Below are 27,652 nucleotides of genomic sequence, written 5' to 3'. Positions count from 1 at the left end.
CATCTGTGCCTTCTTTGATAGTCCTGATTTTCTTGGGAAAGAATTTAGGATTTCTTGGTGTATTACTGACCAAACTGCCATCAGTTTTGCTCACATCGATAATCTCCACCTATGACTTATTTGTTTCTGCCTCTCTACTTTTGAATAGGCCCCTCATTTCATGGATAAGTGGCTGGGTGGCTCATCCGTTAAGTGGCCCACTTTTGATTTCAGCTCAGGTCATGGTCTCAGGGTCCTGGGATGGAGCCCCACATTGGGCTCCCTGCTCAGCAGGGAGAAAAAAAAGTCTTCCAGGAATTATCCCCTTAAGTAATACATGGCATTCCACTCATCCATCTGTATTCCCTATGTGCCTCATATACATTGGCATTCTGTGGTCATTTGTTCAACAAATGTTTAATAAATGTTTTCTCATGTGTGTTCACTGAGATCTTTTTCACCCCTGCTGGCTACGCATTAGAATCACTTGGGGAGCTCATAAAAAATAATAATGCTTGGGTCTTTAGATCAAACAATCAGAAACACTGAAGGGTGGAGTCAGTGGTGTGTAGGTAAACTTGCTCGCCAGGAAAAAAAAGGTCCTGATTTGTAGTAGTTGTCAGTTTCCATGGGGTAAATACTCACACCATAGTGGATTTTAAGTTACGTCCCTGACTTCACCAAACATACAATTTGAAAGAGAAGCTTACAACTGGCTCACATGGGCTAACTACACACACACACACACACACACACACACACCTCATATTGAAATATATATAATAACCACAAATATATATATATAAAATTTTATATATTTATGTAAATGGACCTATTAAATATACAATATACATAAATCTCTAGGTTATTCCAATATGCAGCCAACGTTAAGAACCTCTTAACTAGATTACACATTTCTCAGATGCAATAGCTGTTTTTGTTTGCTTTACCTTCCCTACAACACCAAGAATAAAGACAGAATCAATGTCATTAACAGATCACAGGTTATTAATCTATTGTTCATAGCCAGTGATGCAACACTGAACGCTGTAGTATCCTTTTGCCCAAATGGACTGACTTTTAAATTTACTTCCTCTTGAAGTTCTTACTGATGAAGGATGAGAGGCTAAACATATTTGGAATCGGCTACTTAAAATGTTTTTATTTATATTTTGTTCTGTTAAATATTGTTTATAAACACTCAAACACTGGGTATTTATTTTTAGTACTTCCTACCACTCTTGGCTTTTATGGGGACAGCTGTGAGAATTCTTTTTTTCATGGTAACTCTGCTTTTACTCTACTTAAAACACACATGTAATTTTTGACACATTTTTCCTATATGCTTACATGTGTCTAGAAGATTCAATTTTCTTTCAAGCAGCATTTGTAAAGAATACTAGACACATTAAGATTGCTTGGATGGTCTTTCCCAGGCAAGGCACCATTGTCCCAAGAGGACAGGGTGCAAAGTACATTTTAAGAGACCTCCAAGGAAAAGATCCCATGGATATTTAAAAATATATGAAGGAGCTCTACAAAGAACAGAACTTGGTAACCCATTGCACTGGGTAACAACTTACTTTAGCAGGTTCTGTATGATACATTCAGATCAACTGGGTATCTTTTTAAAAAAGATTTATTTATTTTAGCAGGGGAGGGGCAGAGGGAGAGAGACTCTCAAGCAGTCTCTGAGCTGAGTGTGGAGACCAACACGGGGCTCAATTCCACGACCCTCAGAACATGACCCTGAGATCATGACCCAAGTGGAAACCAAGAGTCAGAGGCTCAACTGACTGCCACCGAGGTGCACCCCTCCTGGGCACCTCTTTAAACCCAGAAGTGGAGAATAGTGAAGATACTCTGAAATTTTAATAAGAAATCAAATACTTGGCAATAATGGCTAGTTCATTCTTCAGAGTTTTTTCCCTTCAAGATAAACTTCCTCAATAAATATGATTCTTAAGTTTCTATGTATGAATTATATCTAGGACAAGGAACACCAGGCATAAAGAATAAGAGAAGTAAAACTGGTTCTTAATTTTGATGTTGCCAAAACTTCAGAAACTGTGATTCAGCCAATGAGGCAGAACCTGAGGGTTCATCAATCTGCAAAATTGGGACCCCTTAATTTCCCAGTTCCCAGCCTTCTTTGGGGGTATTTTGGGATTATCAAAGGTTATAGAATAATGCAATAAACAGATCGTGTTCCTGTCATAAATCACAATATATTTTTCAGCTAATAAGTTCTGTATCAGGTCAGTGGGGAATATGGATAGATAGAAAGGAAGGACAAAATTTGATGTTTAGAGTTGGTGAAATACATGATAAGATTATTAAATATTTGTTTTATATGAGGAACAGAAATTAAAATTTTACTTTTTAAACTATTTATATTTATTTTGTATACTTCAGGCCTTGATTGTCTAGGTTTTTTTTTTTTTTTTTTTTAAGATTTTATTTTTAAGTAATCTCCACATCCAACGTTGTGAGGCTTGAACTTAAAACCATGGAGTTTCATGCACTAGGGACTGAGCTAGCCAGGCAGTTTTTAATGACACAATCTCAGACTCTGTATTCCTGGCTTTGTCTGAAGGACACAACAAATATGCAAGAATATTGTAATGCCGACATAATCAAAACTAGAAAAATTCTAATTAGAGATTTAATTTGGGGTCATATCTTTTTCACAGAAGGAAAAATCATAATGACCATCTCTTACCTGAGCAGGCTTCTTCTGAACGACTTGTTGTGGCTAAGGAAGAAACAAACAAAAAGAACTGTTATATTTTAAAGGAAAACATACATAATGAAAATAATCAAGTATACATGTTTTAAATATAGACACCTGCTGCAAACGAGAGACAAAATATTGGTTCTAAAATTGGATTCACAGGGCACCTAGGTGACTCAGCGGGTTAAGCCTCTGCCTTTGGCTCAGGTCATGGTCTCAGGGTCCTAGAATCGAACCTGGCATCGGGCTCTCTGCTCAGCAGGGATCCTGCCCTCCTCTCTGTCTGCCTGCCTCTCTGCCTACTTGTGATCTCTGTCTGTCAAATAAATAAACAAATAAATAAATAAATAAATAAAGCTTTAAAAAAATTTGGATTTACTGGAGGAGTGAAAGGAGCTATTTTGTTCAAAAACACTCAGCTTTCTTGAGTTACAATTTGCATATTATAAAATTCACCCATAAGGTGTATAATTCAAAGTTTTTTTAAAAGATTTTATTTACTTATTTATCTGACAGAAAGAGACAGTGAGAGAGAGAGAGAGAGCGCGCACAAGTGGGGGGGGGCAGCAGAGGGAGAGGGAGAAGCAGGTTCTCCACTGAGCAGGGAGCCTGATACAGGGCTCTATCCCAGAACCCTGGGATCATGACCTGATCCGAAGGCAGATGGTTAATGACAGAGCCACCCAGGCACCCCTAATTCAAAGTTTTAGTATATTCAGAGAGTTCTAAAGTCACCATCATAATCTAGTTTTAGGACACTTTCACCTCCTCTCAAAAAAGCCCCATACCCATTATCAACTACTCCCCACTCCCTCCTACCTTCCTGGTCACCCTCCCATCCCTAACCAACAACTCAGCCTTCTATCTATATAAATTTGCCTATTCTGGACATTTCATGTAAATGGAATCCTACAATATATTGTATTTCGTGTCTGGCTTCTCTTATTTGGCACCTATTTTCATCCTAGTCATAGCTCCCATCCCCACTTCATTTCTCTTTACGACTGAATAACATTCCATTTATGGATATACCACATTTTGTTTATCCACCTGCCAGGTGATGGACATTTGGGTTTTTTTCCCCTGCCATTTGCTATCATGACTAACGCCATGAACATTTATATATAAGTTTTAGTAGAGACATGTTTTCATTTTGCTTGGGTATGGATAGCTTGGAGTGGAATTTCTGGGTCATACAGGTAACTCTATGTTAAACTTTTTAAAGTTTTTAAAGTTTGCTTCTTCTAAGCAGCTGCACCATTTTACATTTCCACCTGCAATGTATGAGGGTCCCAATTTCTCCATATTCTTGTTAACACTTGTTACTGCCTGTCTTTTTAATTATAAACATCTACTGGGTGTAGTTCAATGTCACTGTGGTTTTGAGTTGAAGTTCCCTAATGACAAATGATGTTGAACATCTTTTCATGTGTTTATTGGCAATTTGTAAATCTTCTTTACAGAAATGTCTGTTCAAATCTCTTGCCCATATTAAAGTTTGTTTTTTCATTATTAAGTTGTACGAGTTCTTGCTATGTTCTGGATGTGAGTGTCATTAGAATATGATTTGCAAATGTCTTCTCCCATTCTGTGGGTCTGTTCACTTTCTTGATAGTTTCATTTGCAGACTATTTTGTTATACCTACATTTGTAGCTCTTAAATTATGTATGTAGCACAGAATTTTCTTATCTGAGGAAAGCTTTTCTACCTAGTCTAAATTAATTTTTTTTAATTGCTTTGTTTTTTTTCTTTTAAAATTTTTTATTTTTTTATTTGACAGACAGATCACAAGTAGGCAGAGAGGTAGGCAGAGAGAGAGAGGAGGAAGCAGGCTCCCCACTGAGCAGAGAGCCCCATGTGGGGCTCGATCCCAGGAACCTGGGATCATGACCTGAGCTGAAGGCAGAAGCTTTAACCCACTGAGCCACCCAGGTGCCCCTAAATTAAAAATTTTTAAAGATTTTATTTATTTATTTGACACAGAGAGAGATGATCTCAAGTAGGCAGAGAGGCAGGCAGAGAGAGAGCGGGAAGCAGGCTTCCTGCTGAGCAGAGAGCCCAACGCCGGCCTCCATCCCAGGACCCTGAGACCATGACCTGAGCTGAAGGCAGAGGCTTAACCCTCTGAGCCACCCAGGCGCCCCTAGCCTAAATTAATTTTCCATAATGATAATATTTGAAAGATATTTAAGTTACTCTTGGTTAACGCAAGAGTAGGAAATGAAGCCTGAGCCTTCTGATGGATTACTTCCAGTACTCACTCTCAAGTCTAAACAGGAGCCTTACTTCTTTCATCTACACATCACTAGGACTTGCAAACACAACTGTGCCACTCTGAGGTGGATCGTGACACAGCTTTGTGGCACAAGTGAAAAAAATAAAATCACTACAGTTCTCCCAAATAACAGAAATTGGGGCAAATTCACCATATCACGGGGCATAGAGCTCCTATTCATTTTCCTTCCTTTCGGAATTTCTATGATGGTATGATGGTCCTATTGCTGACATATTAAACACGCTGGGGGACCTGGGTGGCTCAGTCGATTAAGTGTCTGCCTTTGTTTCAGGTCATGATTCTAGGGTCCCGGGACTAGACCTGGATCGGGCTCCCTGCTTGGCGGGGAGTCTGCTTCTCTTTCTCCCACTCTCCCTGCTCATGCTCACTCTCTATCAAATAAATAAAAGAAATCTTGAAAAAAAAATGTTAGATAAAAATCATCAGAGCTTTTTTTTTTTAAGAGGAACAAGATAAAAACTTTTTTAAACAACAAAATACTTTTGTTCACTGAAAAGAAAAAGCTCTTCCCTTTGACTTTAAATCACAGGGGAGATGACATCATAAAAGCCCAGATTGCGAGATGATATTTTCTCCAGGTGGTCCTGGACCAAGGACGATGAGGACTTCTTGCCTCTTAGGATTCAAAAGTGTGCGCTGAGAGAGTATTCATTTCAAAAGAGTCATTTGTAAGGACAGACCACTTTCTTCCTTCTCTTTCTTCCTGCCGATGACACCTGTACACATGTTTACTCCCAAACCGTTTCAAATCCCCACACATTCTTGCACGCTGACTGGTTTCTACTGCCCAGAAGTTCCCCTCCTCTTTTGGCTGAGGATCCCACGTTCATGGGACTCCTGCACACTGCGGGGCTCAATGAAATCCTCTGAAAGGGCTGCCAGCTCACCCGATTTTCCATGAATTAGGTCCTGACACTTCAATGAGGGGAAAGACAATGTCTGAACCTCAGCCAGCCCTGGCTCCCGGCCTAGTCCGTGTCACAGAACTCCTACCAGCTGCCTTCCACACAGCACTTCATACTTCTCAGACCACCAAACAAACAGACCCTTGAATGCTCTCAGGGCTGGTTGGGGAGGAGGCTGCCAGGATGTTTTCCCAGCCTCTGGTACCCAGTGGCTCCAGACGGTGCCGAGCAAGTTTTTTGTTGTTGTTATTCTGTTTTGTTTTTATTTTTATGAATGGCTTTGGGAGAAAATGCCGACGGAAGCGTAATACTACAGCCATTCATAAAAAGGGAAAGGAAACAAACTCTAGTCTGGAAATCTTCTGGGACACCAAACTTGCGGTCGCAAGTTTCTTATCTTCCTCGGGGCATCTCCTAGCTTAGGCCTAAGTGTTGACACCTAGAAACCAGTTGCCTCTTAGGATTCTTGTCGTCAAGAGCATGGTTGGCCACTGCACCTCTAGAAGAACTGAAAGGTAGCAACCATGCCTATGACTCGTTAGCGTGGCTGGCAGTCTATTTCCCTGCATCTTAATATATGAGTCATATTTTATACAAGCGTTTACCATATAAAAACTAAAATCCTTTTTCTTTTAGCAGCTCCCGTCCCTTTGTGACCAGGACGGCCCATGCCTTATTATTTCCTTTTTTTTTTTTTTTTTTTTTGAGCAGGGAAACCAAGGCATAGGGAATCGAAATCACCTCCCCTAAGATCATTTTCTAAAGCTCAAACAACTCGAGTCTTCTACGTCTTTTAATTGCTGTAAATGCTCCAAGGAAACCCATTTTCTTCCTTTACCTACCGCCACCCCCCAAGTCAATTCAAATCCAGATCCAATTCAGGAGGAGTGTGGCTTTGATTTCCACTCCAGTTACACGTTCTTCTTTGGGATCTTAGGATTCTCCATTGCCACCATGGCCAGAGGAAGACCCTGGCTTCCTGAACAGGGACCAGCTCTGGTTTACGAGGCTGCTGGTGACATATGAATGCCAGAGGACACGAGTTAGGTCCCACAGGTCCAGCTGATCTCTCTACCTCTGGGAGATTCTTCCTTCATTACCAGCTGTGGAGGCTCTAAAGAAGTCCCCTTTAAAGGCGTGGATTTCATGATGACTGTGCTATTGAACAAGTTGCCAAGTCCTCTAACTTGTTTACTTAGAGGATTCTGATGACTCTGTTTCTAATAAGTCTGTGCACGTGGTAAGTTCATACATTTTAGGTACCTTGTCGACTTGGCATGCAAACTCTTAGCTCACTGAAATTTTGAGTTCCTTATGTTAAGACAGAGTTAAAATTTTCAAAAAACTTGTCATGCAAATCTCTCTCTCAGTTGTTGGATTTCAACATCTCAGACACAGTAGGTAAAAGAGGGCTTTCCAGCCAGAATGAAATAACATCACCATCCAAAACAAAAGGCTCTGAAGTTCAAGTGCTTTGGGTTAATACAATGTTAAAATAAGAGCGTGAGAACGAAAAAGAACCCATCACTAGAACGTATCACGGAAAGATTAGGAAAGCCCTTTCTAACCACACAGACTTCAAAGTGTGGCTCTCTGCATATTCATCCTTACACTGGACAAGTCAGCCAAATTCAAAGTACAATCTTTCTGCAAAAAAATATTGTTAAAGTTTGTACAGAGTGTAGGGTACAGCAGGCTAAGAAAGTGCAAGGGACACAAAAAAGCAAAGCATATAATTTTTGAGTTCTGAGATCCTACAGAGAACCTGTAATTGTCCAAACAAAAGGAAAATAGTGATTGAATTTTTAATGTCCACAGAGTATTTTGGTTTTGAAGATTTTGTAGAAGGGCACTTGTGTAGGAAATGGCCTGCTACACCATCTATTTCAGAATAATTAAGGGGTTCCCCAGCCCTCCTGAGAATCCAACTTATGGTTCCACGGAGTCTAGGTATTTAAAGCTGATACTTAGACAGCTAAGCCACCCTTCTGATAGGCATTGAAAGAAAATCCTCCATAACAAAGGGCCTAGACATTAGTAGCTCATTTTTAGTACTAATCTAAACAGTAAATGAAATGAGGCTGGAATTGGGTTTACCAACTTCATTTTGAAAAAAAAAAATGAGGTACAATGTGCTGTAAAGTAAGGAAGATCATTATGTGAAGAGTCTTAAGTTGACCTTGAAAGAAAATAGCCCTTCATTCGGATCTCTGTACAGATGGGTCTTTTGGTTTCACGTAAGCAGCAGATTTTTAATCTAATTATATTTTTTGTTTTTGCCAGCCTCTGGGAGGTGGTTTTGTCCACTTTGCTTTGAAATCCTAAGACCGTTGTTCAATCAAGAGGTACTTCTGTTCCTTAGCACAATCTTTTCTTCATGTAGATTGTTTTTCATTCTCACAGTAGTACAGAGTAAGACAGATTCCCCTAGTTATTTACTAAAAAAAGGATTTTAAAACCCTCGTCTCTTCTGTGATACACGAAAGTCCCCTTCAGTGCAACTCTCTTAAAGGGAGAGTTACACTGAAGTGGATTTTAATGTCTCCCGAAATAACATCGCACAGATAAGCCCAGCTATTTCAAATTTTAAACTAAATATGGGATCATATTAAAAACATTTGCCAAACATGTTATTTGTTTTTAGACTTCCAAAGAGTCCTTTATGCCTAAGTCAGCTCATTGAAAAAGTGGGTCTTATGATTACAATTTTAACCACATGAGGGCAATCACCTTCATATTTTGCCTGAACGGACTGAAGAATGTATCCCTACCATTTGGAGAAAATGTCATTAAATAAATTGACCGATTGCTCAATTACCTCAACTGCTTTCTGGCCTAAATTAATTGGTTATTTGTAGTAAAAAACATCAACCAAGTTCAATAAGTAGATATAGCCCAGATTCTACACAAGTAATTGTCCAGTTTCTACATAAACACTTCAAACATGGTCATGAACCATGAAGGCCCGTTCATATCATGTGGTGTATAGACTTACGGGAGGTTTTTTTTGACTTGTGTTTTGAACAATACCCCTTTTCACCCTTTGTCCCAAATACTTTAAAGGCAAAAAAAAAGGGGGGGGGGGGAAGAGCTCTCTTTCTGTATATAACCATTCGCCAAGATTTATTTTCATTTGTGTACTGAGAAAATATGCCCTTCACCCTTTAAAATTTCACAGTTCTATTTTGAATGTATTTTCTTTGAATATGACATGAACTGAACTGGAGGGAGATTACCATCATCAAGAATGAAAATTCTTCCCTGCCTTTCATGAAATGAGGTAACCAACACACTTGTTCATGACCCTCTGATTTACAGTTTTAAAACTTCAATATTCCAGAAGTCAAGATTTATATTGGGGTTCCTTTAACAAAATGTGCACGTTCTACAGGTTTTGAACCAGTTTTTAAAAAGTGTAAGAAACTTTCCCCTCTTTTACAAATCAGATCTTCAGTGGAATCCCCCAACAGAAAGCAGACAAAATGTTACTTCTGACAGGAATGTCAGTGCCTCATTCATCTGACTTCCACTGCAACCCATTCCCTGCCCTATAAGGATGCGCCTGGGTCCCTCAATGGAACACTTGAGCTCCAGGGAAGGTCACGTAAAGGTCTCTGATCTTTAAGTGCAAATCCTGCATCAGACCTGTACCGCCAGGATGGATGGAGGCAAAGCATCCCCTTTCCCTCAGCAGGACTTACACTGTTGATTGAACCATATGAACTTGCACATGTGTTGGTCAAACCCAGAAGACAGCAACAAGTTCATATAGGTTAGCCTGATAGAATCAGGGTAAGGGGACAATTCTCCTTAAAATTTCTGTGAGGCGTCATTAGGCTTTGGTAGCCTATATGCCCTACAGATTTTTAAACTTTCTGTGCACCTAGATCTTGCACTCAATTTCCCATGCCACCCCACCCCGACACTTATTTTACCAAAGTACTCCTGACTCTGTAGGGAAAGAAAGGATTTGCTTATACCAGGTGTGACGTTCCAGTTTTCTTGTTTATTCTGCAGCTTTTCTTCCGGTACACCATGGCTGGCTTTGTGATCATCTACCTGACCTCTTCTCATACCCAGACAAGACCTTCTGCACTTTACGTCTTCACTGAAATGGAATGGCTGGAATAATTTGTATGTAACAATTCTTGGTGGCTACCCAGGAAAGCTCTAAAAGGAAAAATGGAGCTTCTACTTTAATTTAAAATGGTCAGCTCTCAGTTACTGACACCAGCATAGGGGAGTGAAGTTCAGGCTACTCTCTAACACCAAGTGGTCCAAAATTATTTTATTTACTTAAGAATTTTTTTTTTTTTTTTGTAATTAGATAGGAACATGGTGCGTCTAAAGTTTGAAGAATTTGTTTCAGATCAAACAGTGCAACAGCGTGAGGAGATGACTTGGCTATAGCTATACAAATCCCATCTCTGTTGCATACAACACTTTTCTTGGGCTGGCAGTCTTGTTTTCCTGGTTTCCTCACTTGAGAATGATCCTGCCCTCTAGTGGTGGGAGGCCTTCGTAAAGAAAAACTATCTACCATACATAACTGGCTGGTGGCAATCTTCCTTCAGCTTAGAAAAAGCTTGAGTTAGGTCATAACTTCTATTTCTTGTGCCTCCTGTGTGCAGTTAGAGATGACTGTGCAATGTGCATACACATGTAGCCCGGATGGTTACAATTTGACAGTAACATCTGGCTCTTATAGTGCAAAGGAGATTTTGTACAAAGTCTCCTAAGAAGTGATAAATCTATAGGGAGTTTTGGCAAAATCTCTGGAATTTCTGCTTGGTATTGGTGGGAAGGGAAGGTGGATTTTTTTTTTTTTTTACTCTACTTGGCTTTACTCTTAGACTTCCATGCAAAAGAAAAAAGTAACCACCATTTTAAAAGTATTTATTGGATTATTGTAGCAAAGTGTCCTCACTGCTGCTGGGCTCATTTCATCTGTTCAAGGATGAGGACAGTCACAATCTGCTCTAGTTAGTGTTTATCAGTGTCAGCCTGGGTGTGCACCTTAACATGCCACAGCACTTCTCATGAAAACTGATTTGGGAGCCAGTACTTTGGAGTCTTAGCCTTCCCTCTGGGGCCTTTCAGACACCTTCAGAATGGAGGGCAAAGATCAACAAGGGACCTTTTAAAACTTTCAGTGTCTTGATTAGTTTCGAAAGCCAAACTTCTATAATCTGATGAAGTTACTCACTGGCTCATCAGATTCTAATTGATATTTGATAAACCAAAAATCAGAGGGACACTGGGTGTACAAATTAAATAAGAAATGTCTCCTGGCCTCAAGAAGTCTAGAGTCTAATGGGGGAGGGGGGATGTACAAGAAAATAGATATTAAATACAATGTGCAATTTTAGATTATTTTTTTTATGTGCAATGTAATCTCTTATGTTCAATGTAATTTTAAGTGTAGAGAGGCATAGCCATGAACAGTTTTCCTCTAATAAAGAAAGACAACATGATTTTCCCCCCCTTTAATAGGGAAAATGACAAAGTAGAGATAGAAGAAAAAGAAATGTAAGAAGAAATTTGAAGACTTGTTGTAGAGGAAAAGTTATCACTTCTTTCCTATCACACACACAAAAAATACAGATAGGAAAGATATTTCTTTGTTTTCACTTAAAGATTATAATTAAGCCTAAAAAACAAAACAAAACAAAAAAAGATGCAGTGTGGAGGTAATGTTAAAACTGGTTAGTTTTAAAATGATACTTTGGTGTGCTCTTGAGTTACAGTATTTAAGAGGTACTTTTATTTCATAGAAGATGGCAGGGTTTGGGGAAATAAGGTATTCTGAAGTGAACAGTCACACACAGGTGGGTAAAGGAAGACATGGTCTCATGAATTGACTTTTCACCTCAGTTTTTACAATTCTCCAAGATTTAGGGGCAAAATATACCTGTAGGCCAACATTTCACCTGACTGAAAATGGTGAAATTAATGTTACTTCATAGAAAAAGAATTAATCTGTCTCAGTACTATTTCTTTATTCTATAAGTTTTTAAACAGAAACACTACGTATTTTTAAAAGGTTCATTATTTATCTATTCTCTTTATATATTTCTTTTTCTCTCCACATAACCATTCATGTAGCTAGTTCACTCTGCATATACACACAGTTAACAGCACCAAAGTAAAATGAATAAATGTGTGCAGCACCATGCTGCTGGGTTTCAGCAAATCACTTATGCGGAGATGCTGTGGGCTAAGCTCATACTTCAGCTAATGTCAGCTTTAGCCAGATAGAAAGACTAATTAATGTTCAATACTAGATGAAGATAGACATCTATGTGATAATGGAAATTAAATTATGTATTATTGAAGATGAGCAATAATTAATACTCCAAGTTTGTTGGTGACATACCGAAAGTCCATTTAAGATATAATGTCTTCTTAATATTTCATATTTCAGGTAGTTGTTATATGAAATTGTATTTGAACTTGAACCACTTATAACCAATTTTTCACATAACATTTATACCTCTTCTTGTGTGGTTGGCCAATTGCTCGTGATAGAAATAATGTGATTTTTAAAAAAGCATTTATTTATTTATTTGAGAGAGAGAGAGTGAGAGAGCACAAGCAGGGGGAGGGGCAAAGAAGAGGGAGAAGCAGGCTCCCTGCTGAGCAGAGACTCCTCCCCAATGTGGGGCTAGATCCCAGGACCCTGGGATCATGACCTGAGCTGAAGGCTGATGCTTAACCGACTGAGCCACCCAGGCACCCCAGAAATAACGTGATTTTTAAAGTAGTTCTAATTATTTTTATTTTGATGAAAGAGATTTAGAATCAGTACTTAGAAAATTTCTTTGGGACATCAACATCATGGTGGCTTTAATTTTATTCTTTATTCTTATTTTCTCCTCTCTGATTTATAACTACCCCATAATAGGAAAGAAGAAAGAAAGAAAGAAAAAGAAAAAGAAAAAAGGTGCTTCTGCATAGCATATCAGGACACTGAGAGAGCCACTGGACCGCAGAGGAGGTGTCAGAGTCAGGGAAATGGCAGTGGAGCCCACAGGTAGCAGAGACAGTGGTGGCAGGGAGAGGGTGGCAGCTGGCCAGTAGTGAGCCAGCACAACCTTTTTGTCAAAGGAGGTGGTAGGTGAAGGCAGTGAGTGAGGGTCTGCCTGGTCATGCCCTGCAGCTGGAGGAATGCTTGCTCTCTCTGAGAAGAGATGGCAGTGACTGGGGCTGGGTGGGGGGAAAGAAAGGGAAGGGAAGTAGGCAGACAAAGAGAACTGAAGGAAAGCTTTCCTGCCATCTGCCTCAAAAGTCAAGAGGACTGCTCATTGGCCACTGCGACCCTTCCCACTTGAGAATACCCCTACCAGGCAGTAGGCATACCCAAAGCCCAAGTGCTAAGTACACATGTCTCTACCTCTGTTGCCACACTTTGTGGTTGTTGTTGTTGTTTGTTTTTTTTTGGTTTTTTTCCTTTTATGTGTTTGCTGTCAGCCTTAGTGGGGAGTCAGCTCTGGCTGGGTAGAGAAACCAAAAACATGTGCTATAATGCCACCTTCTGGAAAACAAAAGGAAGCCTCTAAAATACCAGCCTCTTGAACTATTAAGAATCAAAGTAAATAAAACTCTGCCTAAATAAGACAGGTGTTCCCTACTTCATATACAGAGGCAGAGGAAATTCTCATCAAACACAATGGAAAACCATGGTAATACAGTATCACATAAAGTGACAATTTTCTAGCAACCAAGCCCAATGACATGGAATCGGCAGCCGAACTGATAAAGAATTTACAAGAGCTGTTATAAAGAAATTTAACAAGCTACAAGAAAATTCAGAACGTTAACACAATGATCTCTGGAATAAAGAGAAGGAGTACTTTACTAAAAAGCTTCAAATCCTAAAAGAGTACCTAAAATAAATTCTAGAGGGACGCCTGGGTGGCTCAGTTGGTTAAGCAGCTGCCTTCGGCTCGGGTCGTGATCCCGGCATCCTGGGATCGAGTCCCGCATCGGGCTCCTTGCTCATCAGGGAGCCTGCTTCTCCCTCTGCCTCTGCCTGCCATTCTGTCTGCCTGTGCTCGCTCTCTCTCCCTCTCTCTCTCTGACAAATAAATAAATAAAATCTTAAAAAAAATAAATTCTAGAGACTTGAAAACCTCAATAAATGAGACAAAGAATGCATTAGAATGCATTGGCTATAAAGCAGATCATATGAAAGAGAGAATTAGCAAGCTCGAGGATAGAAATAAAGAAATTATTCAAGTGGAAGAGGAGAGAGAACTAGATTTTAAAAAAGTAAAGAAACCCTATGAGAACTGACTCCACTGGAAGAGATCAGAATAATGGGTGCCCCAGAAGGAGGAAAGAGGAAGGAAGCAGAGAGCATGTTTAAAGAAATAATAGCTGAGAAGTTCCCAAACCTGGGGAAAGAACTGGATATACAAGTCCATGAAGCTAATAAAATGTCTTGCCATCTCAATGCAAAACAAAACAAAACAAAACAAAACAAAACAAAACAAAACAAAAATCCATCTCCAACACACGTTATATTAAAAGTGTCAAAAGTCAACAATAAAGAAATAGTTCTAAAGGCAGCTGGGAGAAAAAAGATAGTAACTTACAAAGGTACTCCCGTTAGGCTACTGCAGATTTCTCAGCAGAAACGTTTTGGGCTAGAAGAGCGTGGAATGACCTAGTCAAAATATTAAAAGATAAAAACTTCCAGCCAAGAATACTCTATCTGGTAAAGTTATCTTCTAGATATGAAGGAGAAATAAAGGCTTTCCCAGACAGACAAAAGCTGAAGGAATTCACCATTATTAGACCTGCCTTCTAAGAAATGTTGGAAGGAGCTGTTCAAGCTGAAAAGGCAAAGGTATACAATATACTGATAAGGTGATCAATAATCAGAATTAGAACTGTAACTTTTTTAGAATGGTATGTTAAACTCTTAACTATAATATAAAGGTTAAAGGAAAAGATGATTAAAAATAACTATGACTACTACAACTTGGTAACAAAATCACAGCGTCAAAAGAGATAATTTGTGACATGAAAAATAGAAAAAGGGAAGAGTAAAAGGATGGAGACTTTATAAGCAAAAGAAGATAAACTTCTATTCGCAGACAATGGACTATTTTTTATAAAACGAGGTAATCACAAAGCAAAAATCTAGAGTAGTGACATGAAACAAAAAAGGGGGGGACTGAGAAAATCAACATGGAAAGCCACAAACTTACAGAGGTAGACAGAAATAGAAGGAAAAAGAAACAATGGAGAGGGGCGCCTGGGTGGCTCAGTGGGTTAAAGCCTCTGCCTTCAGCTCAGGTCATGATCCCAGAGCAGAGTCGGGCTTTCTGCTCAGCGAGGAGCCTGCTCCCCCCCCCCCCTGCCTACTTGTGATCTCTGTCTGTCAAATAAATAAATAAAATCTTAAAAAAAAAAAAAAAACACCAAAAAACCAGAAGGCAAAAGATAAAATGGCAGTAGTAAATCCTTACATATCAATAATCACCCTAAGTGTAAGTGGCTTAAATTCACTAATCAAAGGGCACAGAGTGGCTGAATGGGTAAAAAAAAACCAAGACCCAACTCTAAGTTGCTTATAGGAGACTCATTTTAGCTCTAAAGAAGAACACAGGCTCAAAAATGAAAGAATGGGGGATGATATTCCAAGCAAATGGAAAAAGAAGGTGAGCACAGCCACAGTTATATCTGGCAAAATAGACTTTAAGCCAAGATGGGTAACAAGAGACAAAGAAGGTCAATATATAATGATAAAGAGGTCAATGTCAAGAAGATATGGCAATATAAGTAAATATATGCTCCCAACACATGAGCACTGAAATATATTAAGCAGTTAGTAACTGCTTAAGGGAGAAATAGACAATTCACTACAATAATTGTAGGGACCTTTAGCTAGACTAAGAGCAAAAGAGAGAAAACATAAATAAATAAAATTAGAAATGAAATATGAGACATTACAACTGATATACTATAGATGTACATGAGACTACTATGAACAATTATGTGCTAACAAACTACATAACCTAGAAGAAATGGACACATTTCTTGAAAGGAAGAAGTAAAACTTCTTATTTGCTGATAATAGGATCCTACATATAGGAGATCTCAAAGAATCAGTCAAAAACCTGTTTGAATTAGTCAACAATTTCAGTAAAGTGGCAGGACAGAAAATCAACATAGAGAAATCAGTTGTATTACTTTACATTAATGATGAAGCATCTGAAAAAGAAATAAAGAAAATAAAGAAAACCATCTCATTCACAATAGAATTTAAAAAAAATGGAATACTTAGGAATAAATTTAACCAAGGAAATGAAAGATCTATAAAATGTAAACCACAAGACTTTGCTCAAAGAAATTGAAAAAGATGAACACAAAATGGAACTCCTCCCATGTTCATGGATCAGAAGAATTAATATCATTAAAATGACCACACTGTAGGTTCAATGCAATCCCCGTCAAAACACTGAAGACATTCTTTGTAAAAATAGAAGAAACAATTGTAAAATTTGTGTGGAACCACAAAAGAATCCCAACAGCCAGAGTAATCCTGAGAAAAAAGAACAAAGCTGGAGGTATCATGCTTCTGAATTTTGAACTACACTACAAAGCCACAGTAATAAATATACTATGGTACTGGCACAAAAATATAGACACATCAACCAATAAAACGGAATAGAGTCCATAATTAAATCCCAGTACATAGAGTCAATTAATATTCAAAAATATCCAATGAGGAAAAGATAGTCTCTTCAACAAGTGGTGCTTGGAAAACAGGAGAAACAGGGAGAACAATGAAATTGGATTCCTATCTCACACCACTCACAAAAATGAACTCAAATAGATCAAAGACTTAAACATAAGACATGATGCCATAAAACTGGAAGAAAATATAGGGAAGATGCTCATCGATATTGGCCTTGGCGATGATTTTTGGGGAATGATGCCAAAGCAAAAAACAATAAAAGAAACAAATCAGTAAGTGAGATTACATCAGACCCAAAAGCTCCTGCACAGCAGAAGAAAAAATTAACAAAGTGAAAAGACAACCTACAGAATGGGAGAGATTTTTTTTTGCAAACCATATATTAGGAAAGGGTTAATATCTAAAATATATAAGGAACTAGTCAACTCAACATCAACAACAAACAATCTGATTAAAAAATGGGCAGAAGGGGGTGCCTGGGTGGCTCAGTGGGTTAAAGCCTCTGCCTTCGGCTCAGGTCATGATCCCAGGGTCCTGGGATCGAGCTCCGCATCGGGCTCTCTGCTCAGCGGGGAGCCAGTTTCCCCTCTCTCTCTGCCTGCCTCTCTGCCGACTTGTGATCTCTGTCTGTCAAATAAACAAACAAATAAATAAATAAATAAAATCTTTTTTTAAAAGTGGGGGGGGGGCAGAAGAACTAAATAGACATTTTTCCAAAAAGGACATCAACATGGCCAACAGAGACATGAAAAGACGCTCAACATCACTAACCATCAAGGAAATGCAAATTAAAATCACAGTTAAGACATCACCTTGTACCTGTTAGAGGCTGTCATCAGGCAGACAAGAGAAGAGGTGCTGGCAAGGATGTGGTGCAAAGGTAATCCTTTACACTGTTGGTGGGAATGTAAATAGGTCCAATCACTATGGAAGACAATACGAAGGTTTCTCAAAAAATTAAAAAGAGATCTACCAGATGATCCAACAAATCCTTTCTGGGTATACGCCCAAAGGAAATGAAAACAGGATTTTGATAAGATATATGAACTTCTGTGTTTACTACAGTGTTATTCATCACAATAGTCAAAATATGGAAACAATCCAAATGCCCATCAATAAATGAATGGATAAAAAAAGTGGCACATATACACAGTGGAGTATTATTCAGCCACTAGAAAGAAAACTCCTTTCCATTTATGACAATGTGAATGGACCTTGAGCACATTATGCCAAGTGAGATATGTCAGAGAAAAATAACTACTGTATCATGTCACTTATATATCAATCTAAAAAAGTGAAACCTTAAAAAAAAAACAACAGTAAAATAGTGGCTACCAGGAGATGGGGTGGTAGAGGGATAAGAGAGCTGGCGTTTAAGGGTACAAACTTGTAATGAGTAGTAAATAAAACCACTGAGATCAACATACAGTATAATGAATAGAGATACTAATACTGTACGACACTTCTGTAATAAGTATATAAGGAAATAAATGTTGCTATAGCAACAACCATCTTACAATATATAAATGTATCAAAGTAACACACCATATACCTTAAACTTACACAATCTTACATGTCAAATTTATTCAATTTGAAAAAAAATTTCTTTGATTCTAAGAACATTTGGTTCTTAGACTAAAACATATAAAAATCGTTTTACAAAATGATTTGAGTATTGAGTATTTCCCAGCAGCTATAATAGTTACACATGGAAATTGAATTTAAAAAGCTGAATCATGATTTTAGGCATTTCCTTCCCTGAAGGAAAGAGTCAGTCAATTTATTTGTAATCTCTTAGGTTCTCAAGGACTACAAAGGGATAGTTTATGGGTTGTGAGCTCTACGATACTTAACTGAGTCATATCTCTCCTAGAACCCTAATTTAGCAGTATTTTCTTGGCACCAGTGAAGGGCTGACTTTAGCAGTTGAGTTGTTTTCCTTGGAGGAAGTTTAATATTCAATCCGAGAAATGTTAACTATTCCCGAACATTAGCTTATACCCTTTAATTTTTTAAACAGTTGTAGAAGGCAGTTCTCTTTCTTCCACACTCTCACACTTCCAGAGCGCAGGCAGCTCCCTGGTCCTTCCAGAAAATACCTTCTTCCCGGATCCACCCTCAAGGTCTTCTCTGGATTAATGTCCTTTTCTTCAGAATCCATAAATTAAAACGTCTTATTCCTTCTTCCGAAAACCAAATGTTTCATTCAGCTTGTCTCCAAAATCTCTATTTCAAACTCAGGTGGAGCTAGCTTCAGACAAGCCCCGAACTACCTAACTCAGGTCAACTGTTCTAAAATGGATAATTCTCCGATTGATATACCACCAGTTTAAAAACCACGTATCTTTGTTTATACTATTCCAGAAATGTCTCTCTGAACAGCACTTCTTGATCACATTCATTGAATTAAATATTTTAAAATTTTTAAAGATTTTATTTATTTACTTGAGAGAGAAAGAGTGAGAGTGCAGGAGAAGGGGCAGAGGGAGAGGGACAAGCAGACTCTTCGCTGAGTGCGGAGCTGACGTGGGGTTCAATCTCATGAACCTGAGTTGAAATTAAGAGCTGGACTCTTAACCGACGGAGTCACCCAGATGTCCCCAAACATTATTAAATTATAATTCAGGATTAGATCATAGACTTCATTTTATATTAGTCAGATGATAATACAGCAATATATACTTTACAAAGTGATTTAGTGGGTACAGTCTAGATGACTTCACAACGGCCATCTGAAGCAAGTAATGCTGTTCAGATTTACATGGAAGAAGGGGGACCCTAAAGCAGTGAATGACTTGAAAGAGATGACAAGGCCAGTACATAATGAAGCAACCACGTCAACCCACGTTGTACAGCTCCACATCTTTTGTTCTCTCGCCTCTACCACACTGCTCCGGCAATTAGCTTATTCTGTGCTTGCTTTCTTATGAAAAATCCATGCTATAAGCAACCATCTTCTCTCATCCACAAAAATAGCACTTTTTTAAAAGTAAGAAAAAAAATCTAGCTTTCTTGGACAATGATTTCACTAAGAAAAAAAAAAAATGACCAACCAAGAAGAAAAACTGCATCTTGACGAAATAATTTTAAAGATCTTAGCTCAAAAGAATGTTTCTAATATCTTTAAAGGACACATCAGTATTAGAAGACTATTTTCCTAATAACAGTTTTGCCCCGAAAAGAGTTTTCTCATCGAAAAGTTCAAGATGTCTCAGAAATATAAATAGCATCTTGTTTGTCACTAGATTTCTATAAAAGAATCCCATCCTGCTATTCTTATCTTTATATGTGTACTTTCCTTCACCCCTTTCTTCTATTCCCTTCAGAAAGTCTGTGGGGAAAAAAAAAATTCAGTCAAGACGGCAAAGGCTAAATTTTCTGAGATAACTCCTAATGAACTTTTTGGTTGGTTTCCTTCCCTCTTGTTTATCACCTGTTCTAATATGTGATCATGTTTAAAGTATTAGCTATGAATGCCACGGTGCCTATGACACAGGCTATACATGGTCACATTTCCTGGATCTGTGGTGTTTATAATCTTAGGTATTACATATTATGGTCTGTGACCAACATGTGAGGAAGAACAAAAATGCCTGCTTCCCACACAGATGCCATACAGGTCTTTCCTACATAGGTCCCTCATAGACATCACCAGACATTTCCCCCCTTCTTTCCCTGTGGCTTTCTCCTCAAGAAATCTGTACATCTCCTGCTTTTAATTCCTTGTTCTGTACGGTCTCTCCATTCACTGGCTGGTGCTTTTGTGCATGTGTTCATTTCTTTGGAATGTGACCACCCATGACACTTATTTTTTACCCATGATATATATAAATACACATTGCCATACAGAGGGAGTCATTTAAAACACTCCATTTAAAGCCAGCATATATGTGTATAATATTTATATATATTTACATTAAAGCACAATTACTAGTCCGAGCTATGGATGCTGACCACTCCATGTTCCAACCTCAGAGAAGCTGTGCAGACCACACCAACAATGGAAAATTCCCAGAGAGTCTTCACAAACAGGGAAATCGCCCACCCACCTGGCTCAGCTGCTAACATACTTCCTGTCTTCTGCATGAAGTAAATATTCCAAAAAGGTTTTTAACTGAGTTCTAAACCCTAAATTTCATGGAAGAAGTCCTCTTCCTGGAGTCGTAGTGATACCTTTTATTGATCTTGTAAAAGGTGCTGGTTAGAAATGGTGATTCCTGACTACACTCCTGGATTCAGGAGGAACTCGGGTACCTCTGCTCTGAGAATCACCATCATGGGAGCAACAATTCTTCCTCCCAGCAAGGCCATCGCTGACACAAGAGAGCTACCTTTACGCAGGTCCAAAAGTGAGACAGGAAAATGGGTATATTTTTAAAACATGAGAAGACATATTAAATATGACTTTATCTCCCTATATTTCTTATAGATCAGTATATGCGGGGAAGATTAATGGAAATTAAACTAATTCATAAAGATGTAGATAATAAATTCTGATGAATCCCTCAAGTATCCCACCAAAGAAATTTCCTCTTGTACGCTTTTGGGTACAAAAGGGAACCCAAATGCAGATGGACATGATAAAGACGTTATTTATCTAACGTGACGCAAAGCCTGGACAAAAATGCACCTCCAGAATTGGTTAATTCAGCAGCTTAAATTCGGCTGATTAAATCTCTGAGGCTTCAGATTCTTTCTATCCTTCTCCTCCACTATCTTCGATTTATTCTCAGCCTGTCTCTCTCAGAGTCCCCAAATGGGGCGGTTCCAGGAATGTCCACATCCAGTGGGAGAGGTGGTTTCTTCCTATGGTCCCAAGCCAACTGCCCTGCAAGTGGAATGGGGCCGCATGATTGGCTCTGACCAACCAGACTTAGCGCAGGCTAGGGAGAGGGTCACTTCCTGTGAACAAAGGAAGCTGGGTAACGGCTACAGCATCGTGACTGACTTGGCTTTGCACATTTTACTAACCCCTGTCTTTGAGGGCTGTGGTAAGAAGTGTGCTCTTGACTCTGAAATTGGCTGCACAGGTTTCCTTTGCCTTATTCATCCTGTGCTAGGGCATGAAACTTTGGTCTCTGTCAAGCGTTTCTTTGTAGAATGCACACATTTTAGTTTTCCAGTTATTATGGAGAGGGTGTCTGTGATTTTTGCTTTCCTGGTCTGTTTGGAATTTTCCTCTGGTAAATCCAGATTTGCATTCATTTCGTTGTGGACCGAAGGGTGTAGCTGTTCCTGACAGCTAGTTAATGAGTGTGCCACGCTGCCTAAAAACCAGCTGTAACTCATTGGTCATGTCCAGAAGGAATGCCAGAGATGGGTAGTAAATAACTAACATGAGCTCCTGCCCACATTCTGGATGCCGACTAAATGTCTACTGACTTTTAATGGGAGTCAAGTGGAGTTCTGCTTGGTTACACTGAAGAAGGGCAGAACCTGCGGGTGCGCGGGGGGCCACTGGCTGGCTGGTAATAACTACCCTCTTTGTCTGACGCTGCTCTTCTGACTCCCTGTCACTTCCCGGGGAATGTCCTGACTCTGTGAATGAGTTAAAGAAGTGCTTGTCTCTCTGTAGATGCCGTGGGCTTCAAGTCCTGGCTCTAGATGATACATGTTTTGGTATGTCTGGGCTTACTGCCAGATAAGGGTAGGTATCTCTGCTCTTAAGAGGAACTGTTGGTGGTGGAAGTTTTTTCTTTTCTTTCCATTCCTTTCCTTTCCCCTCCCTACCTCCCTCCCTTCCTTCCTTCAGTCCTTCCTTCCTTCCCTCCTTCTTTCTTTGTTTCTTTCTAAAGAGGGATGTCTATAGGGTGCTATCTTTGATTGTAGTTGCTGTTTCCAGGATACGGAAGCTGCTTTGGAGTACCACAGAAGCAGCTTTTGGCCTTGGGGAAATTCTCCCCCAAGCAACTCAGTTTCATTTGTAAGGGTTTGGAGGTGACATCTTTGTACCTGCAGAGATCCATTCCCTTCACACACAGGGAAAGGAAGTTTAAGACGGTGCTAAAGAACACGGCTCAGGAGCCAGAAAGGCCACTGAATTCAGGTCTGGGATCAACTAGGCACAGGCTATGTGACTTGGTAGTAACATAAACCTCAGTTGACTAATTTGTATAATGTGGATACCTCATTGGTTTGCTGGGCTGATTAAAAACGATTAATGTCGGGGCACCTGGGTGGCTCAGGGGGTTAAGCCTCTGCCTTCAGCTCAGGTCATGGTCCCAGGGTCCTAGGATCGAGTCCCACATCGGGCTCTCTGCTCAACAGGAGCCTGCTTCTCTTCCTCTCTCTCTGCCTGTCATTTCCTCTGTTTGTGCTCTCTCTCTGGCAAATAAATAAATAAAATCTTTAAAAAAAAGTTTTTAATAAAAAAAAAAACCACAAAAATCGATTAATGTCTCTTAACTACACGACACAGCTGCCTGCTGTAAGAACTTAATAAACACTGCAGAATCGCACTAGGGAAGGTGGCGGTGCTGTTAGAGTAGTAACAGTAGTGACCGTCCGAGCAACAGTAATCCTAGGAGTCATAACAGCAATGGCAGCGGTGTTCCTGATTGTTTCGGATTTCCATTGTTCTATATCAAAGAACTAGGTGTCCTTCTGGTGAATGATTACCGGACGGTCTGCATCACACATTTCAAATCCACACTCTCATTTGCCCGCAAGTCCCGTAGGCCGTGCCATTTCTGTGGTCTTCGAGATTCTGGTTCCGGTCGCACAGGAATGCACATGGCAACCAGAACAGGACTTTTTACGTGCTTTGTTCACCCAACTTGTGCAGGACAATGGCAATTTCCTTTGAATTGTGTGATGCAGAGTTCATAGGCAGACATTTGACAAAGATGTTATCTAGCCCGATTTCCTTCATTCAGCTCTAGTCCGGCTATTTAAAGCCCTTGATTTGTGGATAGGGATGTCCTCCCCCCACATTCTTGTAAGGCCAAAGAGGGAAAAAAAAAAATTGAACAAAAGATTTACAGAGAGGGCAAAGAACACACGCATTCATAATATTAACAAGGAACCATTACTTAATGGTAAAAGTAAAACGACTTAATAATAGTGGCTTGCAAACCGCATCTGACCCACAGATCCCATTTGTTGAATGGATCCAGCCATATGAACATTAAAGCTCTGTATGTGTTAGGCATGTTTGAGAATTCCCTGTAGCTTTTTTTCATAATATTCCTGTAATATGATGCTGCATCAAGAATACAGCGCCCAAAACACTTAAATGCGGCCCTGCAAGACTTTATAGCCGAAAGTGCTTCCCTTGTTCTCCTATCTTCAAAACACCCTGGGCTGCTGGGAAAGAGAGCCTGGTTTTAAATGTACTATTGTCAGGGATTTCTTTTGAAAGGAGGCTGTATTTTATTAAATATAGTTAATGATTACCAGTTAGATTGCAAGATTAAAAAAAAAAAACCACAAAAATGAAATTCTTTATTCTCTTCAAAAATGACCTCTCTCCAAAATGAACTTTCAGCAAGTTACAAAACTAGAGCTTCAGTGAAAGCAAACTTAATTCTCCTTCTTCCAGGTTATGTGTTGCTTGCAAACTAGCTCTAGAATGCTTAGGCTGCAGAGAGAGTCAAGAGATATACTTTTTAAAAGGATAACAGCAGCAAATACTCACATCATGTCTGCAAGTGTGTTACACAGACGGGGGTGGGGAAGCCCTAATTCAAACAGATGCCTTTAGGCTATAACGAGCATGTATAACACACAGCAATTATGCAGATATTTCTGTCAAAAACATTTCATGTATTCAACAAATTTTTGGGTAGCTACTTTGTGCTACAATGACTAACAGACTATTCTCTGACAACTGTTAAGCAGCCTCTAAGACATGACATTTCACTCTGAGTTTACTTACTTAGCAACACTTTTAATGTTTCTGATAATTGATAGTGCTCCCTGTATAAACATAACCTTAAAATTAAGCTAAATTTCCAACCTATCGTTTGATAGTCAATAGAATGCAGAGCTAATGTGAAAAAGCTTGGCTATTCCAACAATCTAATTTTCCTGATGTTTACTCCCAAAGACTCAGCACATACAGTAATGTCAGGATGCCCAGCCACGCACATTCTGTACGTCTCCTTCTACTGGGAAGCATTAAAGCCAGTACTTCTGGCTGTGGTGACAGGGGTAGAAGAACCAAGGAAAGAAGAGAGGGTTTGGCGACCACTCAGTTCGGAAGCCATCTTTCTGTCACTGCTGGAACCTGTAACTGACTCTTCCGCTTTCTCTGCTCTGACCACCTGCATAAAAACCTACTCCTTTGTTCTCTCGCCCTCAGGATCCCTCCAGGTTCTGCGGGATAACACAGGCTTGGCTGCCAAAAAAGTAGCTAAGTCAGAGTCTCCTAATGTCCTTGCAGATGCTACCGCTCCTTCAGGGTCTTCAGGGAGAAGACGAGAAGACTGAGGGACAACAATTTGGAGAATGGGGGCCTCTGAGTTGAGTGCTTACCTTCCCAGTTCCTCAGCCTACTTGTAGACCACAATCAACTTGTGAGCTTTCATTCGTATAAACAAAGGTAAGTATCCGAACAAAAGTTCCTCAGTTCTTTTTTTTTTTTTTTTTAAAGATTTTATTTATTTATTTGACAGAGAGATCACAAGCAGGCAGAGAGGCAGGCAGAGAGAGGAGGAAGCAGGCTCCCTGCTGAGCAGAGAGCCCGATGCGGGGCTCGATCCCAGGACTCTGAGATCATGACCTGAGCCGAAGGCAGCGGCTTAACCCACTGAGCCACCCAGGCGCCCCAAAAGTTCCTCAGTTCTGCTCATCACTAAGAGATGGCCTGGGTGGGAGCCACAAAAACTAGGAGTTCTTATAGAGAAAATGGAGGCACGATGAACCCAATTTGGCATGGAGGCTGAGTTTCCTATGAAGGCAAATTCTGTATCCTTCAGAATAGTTTCGATACATTAGCTAGTAAAATCACAGGTGTATAGATGAACAATGGGCCTCGGGTTTACGAGGAACCATTCCACATCATGAATCCCAGTATTCTTTTCATAAAAAGCAAAGAGACTGAAGCATAAAAAGATGCTAATACTAGTCAAGAACATGACCACTGCTTACAACTGGAAAAAGTGCCATTGGATCCAGGCAATACTGATTTGTCTACTTACATTTTACCAATGTCACAAAGTACCACTGTTGAAAATCTGTATAAATTTTCGATTACTCAAAACTGTGTTGAATAATATCATACAGTATGTCCTTTAAATGGGACTTAGAACCTTGACACCATATTTTCTTTAGGTGGCCCTTTTTTTTTTTTTAAGATTTTTTTTTTTTTTTTAAATTACAGAGAGAAAGAAAGCCTAAGCAGGGGGAGTGGCAGGCTGAGGGAGAAGCAGGCTCCCCACTGAGCAAGAAGCCCGATGTGGGGCTCAATCCCAGGACCCTGGGATCATGATTCGACCTGAAGGCAGATGCTTAACTGACTGAGCCACCCAGGCGCCCCTAAAGATTTTTATTACTTATTTGAGAGAGAGAGAGAAAGAGTGCATGCACAGGCACAGGCAGGGGGAGGGGCAGCAGGAGAAGGAAAGAGAGAATCTTTAAGCAGACTCCCCACCGAGCACAGAGCTAGTTGCAGGACTTGTTCCCAGGACCCCGAGATCATGACCCATGCCAAAACCAAGAGGAGGACAATCAACTGACTGAGCTACCCAGGTGTCCCTAGGTGGCTTTTTTGGTTTTTGTTTTTTTTAATAATCTACCAGCCCTGAGCATTCAGCATCATGTGGCCTTGGTTGGTATCTTTTTTTTTTTTTTTAAGATTATTTATTTATTTGATAGACAGAGATCACAAGCAGGCAGAGAGGCAGGCAGAGAGAGGAAGGGAAGCAGGCTCCTGGCTGAGCAGAGAGCCAGATGAGGGGCTCGATCCCAGGACCCTGGGATCATGACCTGAGCTGAAGGCAGAGGCTTTAACCCACTGAGCCACTCAGGCACCCCGGTGGCTTTTTTTTTTTTTTTTTTTTTTTAACCAGATGGAAGGATTCTTTTCTCTGTGAGGGCTACTGTCATGTGACCATACAAACACATGTAAACATTTTCTCAGGAATTCAGGCAGCTGACAGAGACTTAACATCTTCCAAAAGAGAGACAATGCTATGACAAAGAGAGGCAAAAACGGAGATAACGTATGGTTGATACAGGTGTTTACAAGATTTCTGCGGCTGCTTCTGAGAGCTCCTTTCTGCACAGGCTTTAGTCCCAGAACAGGTTCATGCTGCCGATAAAGTGGGTCCGGCTGGTGCTGCCTTCCACACTCTGTGCTGATGTGATTCGTGTCTCCATGGTTTTAAGCAAATTAAGGACAGGCTGATTCTCCTTAGACATGGTGAGTAACACTTTAGTGATTAGAAAGTATCTTCATTTTTGTTTATTGCTTACAGAAAGCAAGCTAATGTTAAAAAAAATAAAGATGGGGGAGCGCCTGGGGTGGCTCAGTCAGTTAAGCATCTGCCTTCAGCTCAGGTCATGATTCCAGGGTCTGGGGATTGAGCCCCTCATTGGGCTCTCTGATCAGCAGGGAGCCTGTTTCTCCCTCCCCTCTGGCTGCTACTCTGCCTGCTCATGCTCTCTCTCTCTCTCTCTCTCTGCCAAAAAAAAAAAAAAAAAAAAAAAGATAAAGATGGGGACACTGGGTGGCAGTCAGTCAGACACAGGGAGCCCCGTATCAGGCTCCCTGATCAGCAGGGAGCCTGCTTCTCCCTCTCCCTTGACTGCTACTCTGCCTGCTTGTGCTCCCTCTCTGAAATAAATAAATAAAATCATAAAAAAAAAAAGATAAAGATATGTTTGGTAGATAGTTCCCACCATCTTTTATATTTATTCTTTCAGTAAAGAACAATTTCAGAACAACAGACTTACCTACGGAAGGCCACTTGAGGAAACAGGGTATCATTTTGTGACTATTTTTGGTGATCTTTGTATCCCTAAGCATTAATTACCTTTGATTCACTGTACAGATTATTCAGTATATGAAATGGGTTGTTTGTTTTTT

At 39.8% G+C, this 27,652-nt stretch overlaps 1 protein-coding gene across 2 annotated transcripts in view; it reads right to left on the bottom strand.

Moving 5' to 3' along the window:
• HMGA2 (high mobility group AT-hook 2) overlaps positions 1–27,652 on the bottom strand; it is a 141,582-nt gene that overhangs the window by 12,790 nt on the left and 101,140 nt on the right. For both annotated transcript variants that reach the window (XM_047742625.1, XM_047742623.1), the window contains exon 4: positions 2,702–2,734. In XM_047742625.1, coding sequence (XP_047598581.1) covers positions 2,702–2,734 — 33 coding nt within the window. The remainder of the gene's footprint in view (positions 1–2,701; positions 2,735–27,652) is intronic.

Source organism: Lutra lutra, chromosome 8 (genome assembly GCF_902655055.1).
Source record: "Lutra lutra chromosome 8, mLutLut1.2, whole genome shotgun sequence".
Classification (NCBI taxonomy): Eukaryota; Metazoa; Chordata; class Mammalia; order Carnivora; family Mustelidae; genus Lutra; species Lutra lutra.
Note: the sequence above shows the minus strand (reverse complement) of the source record. Positions and strands in the feature narration are given on the sequence as shown.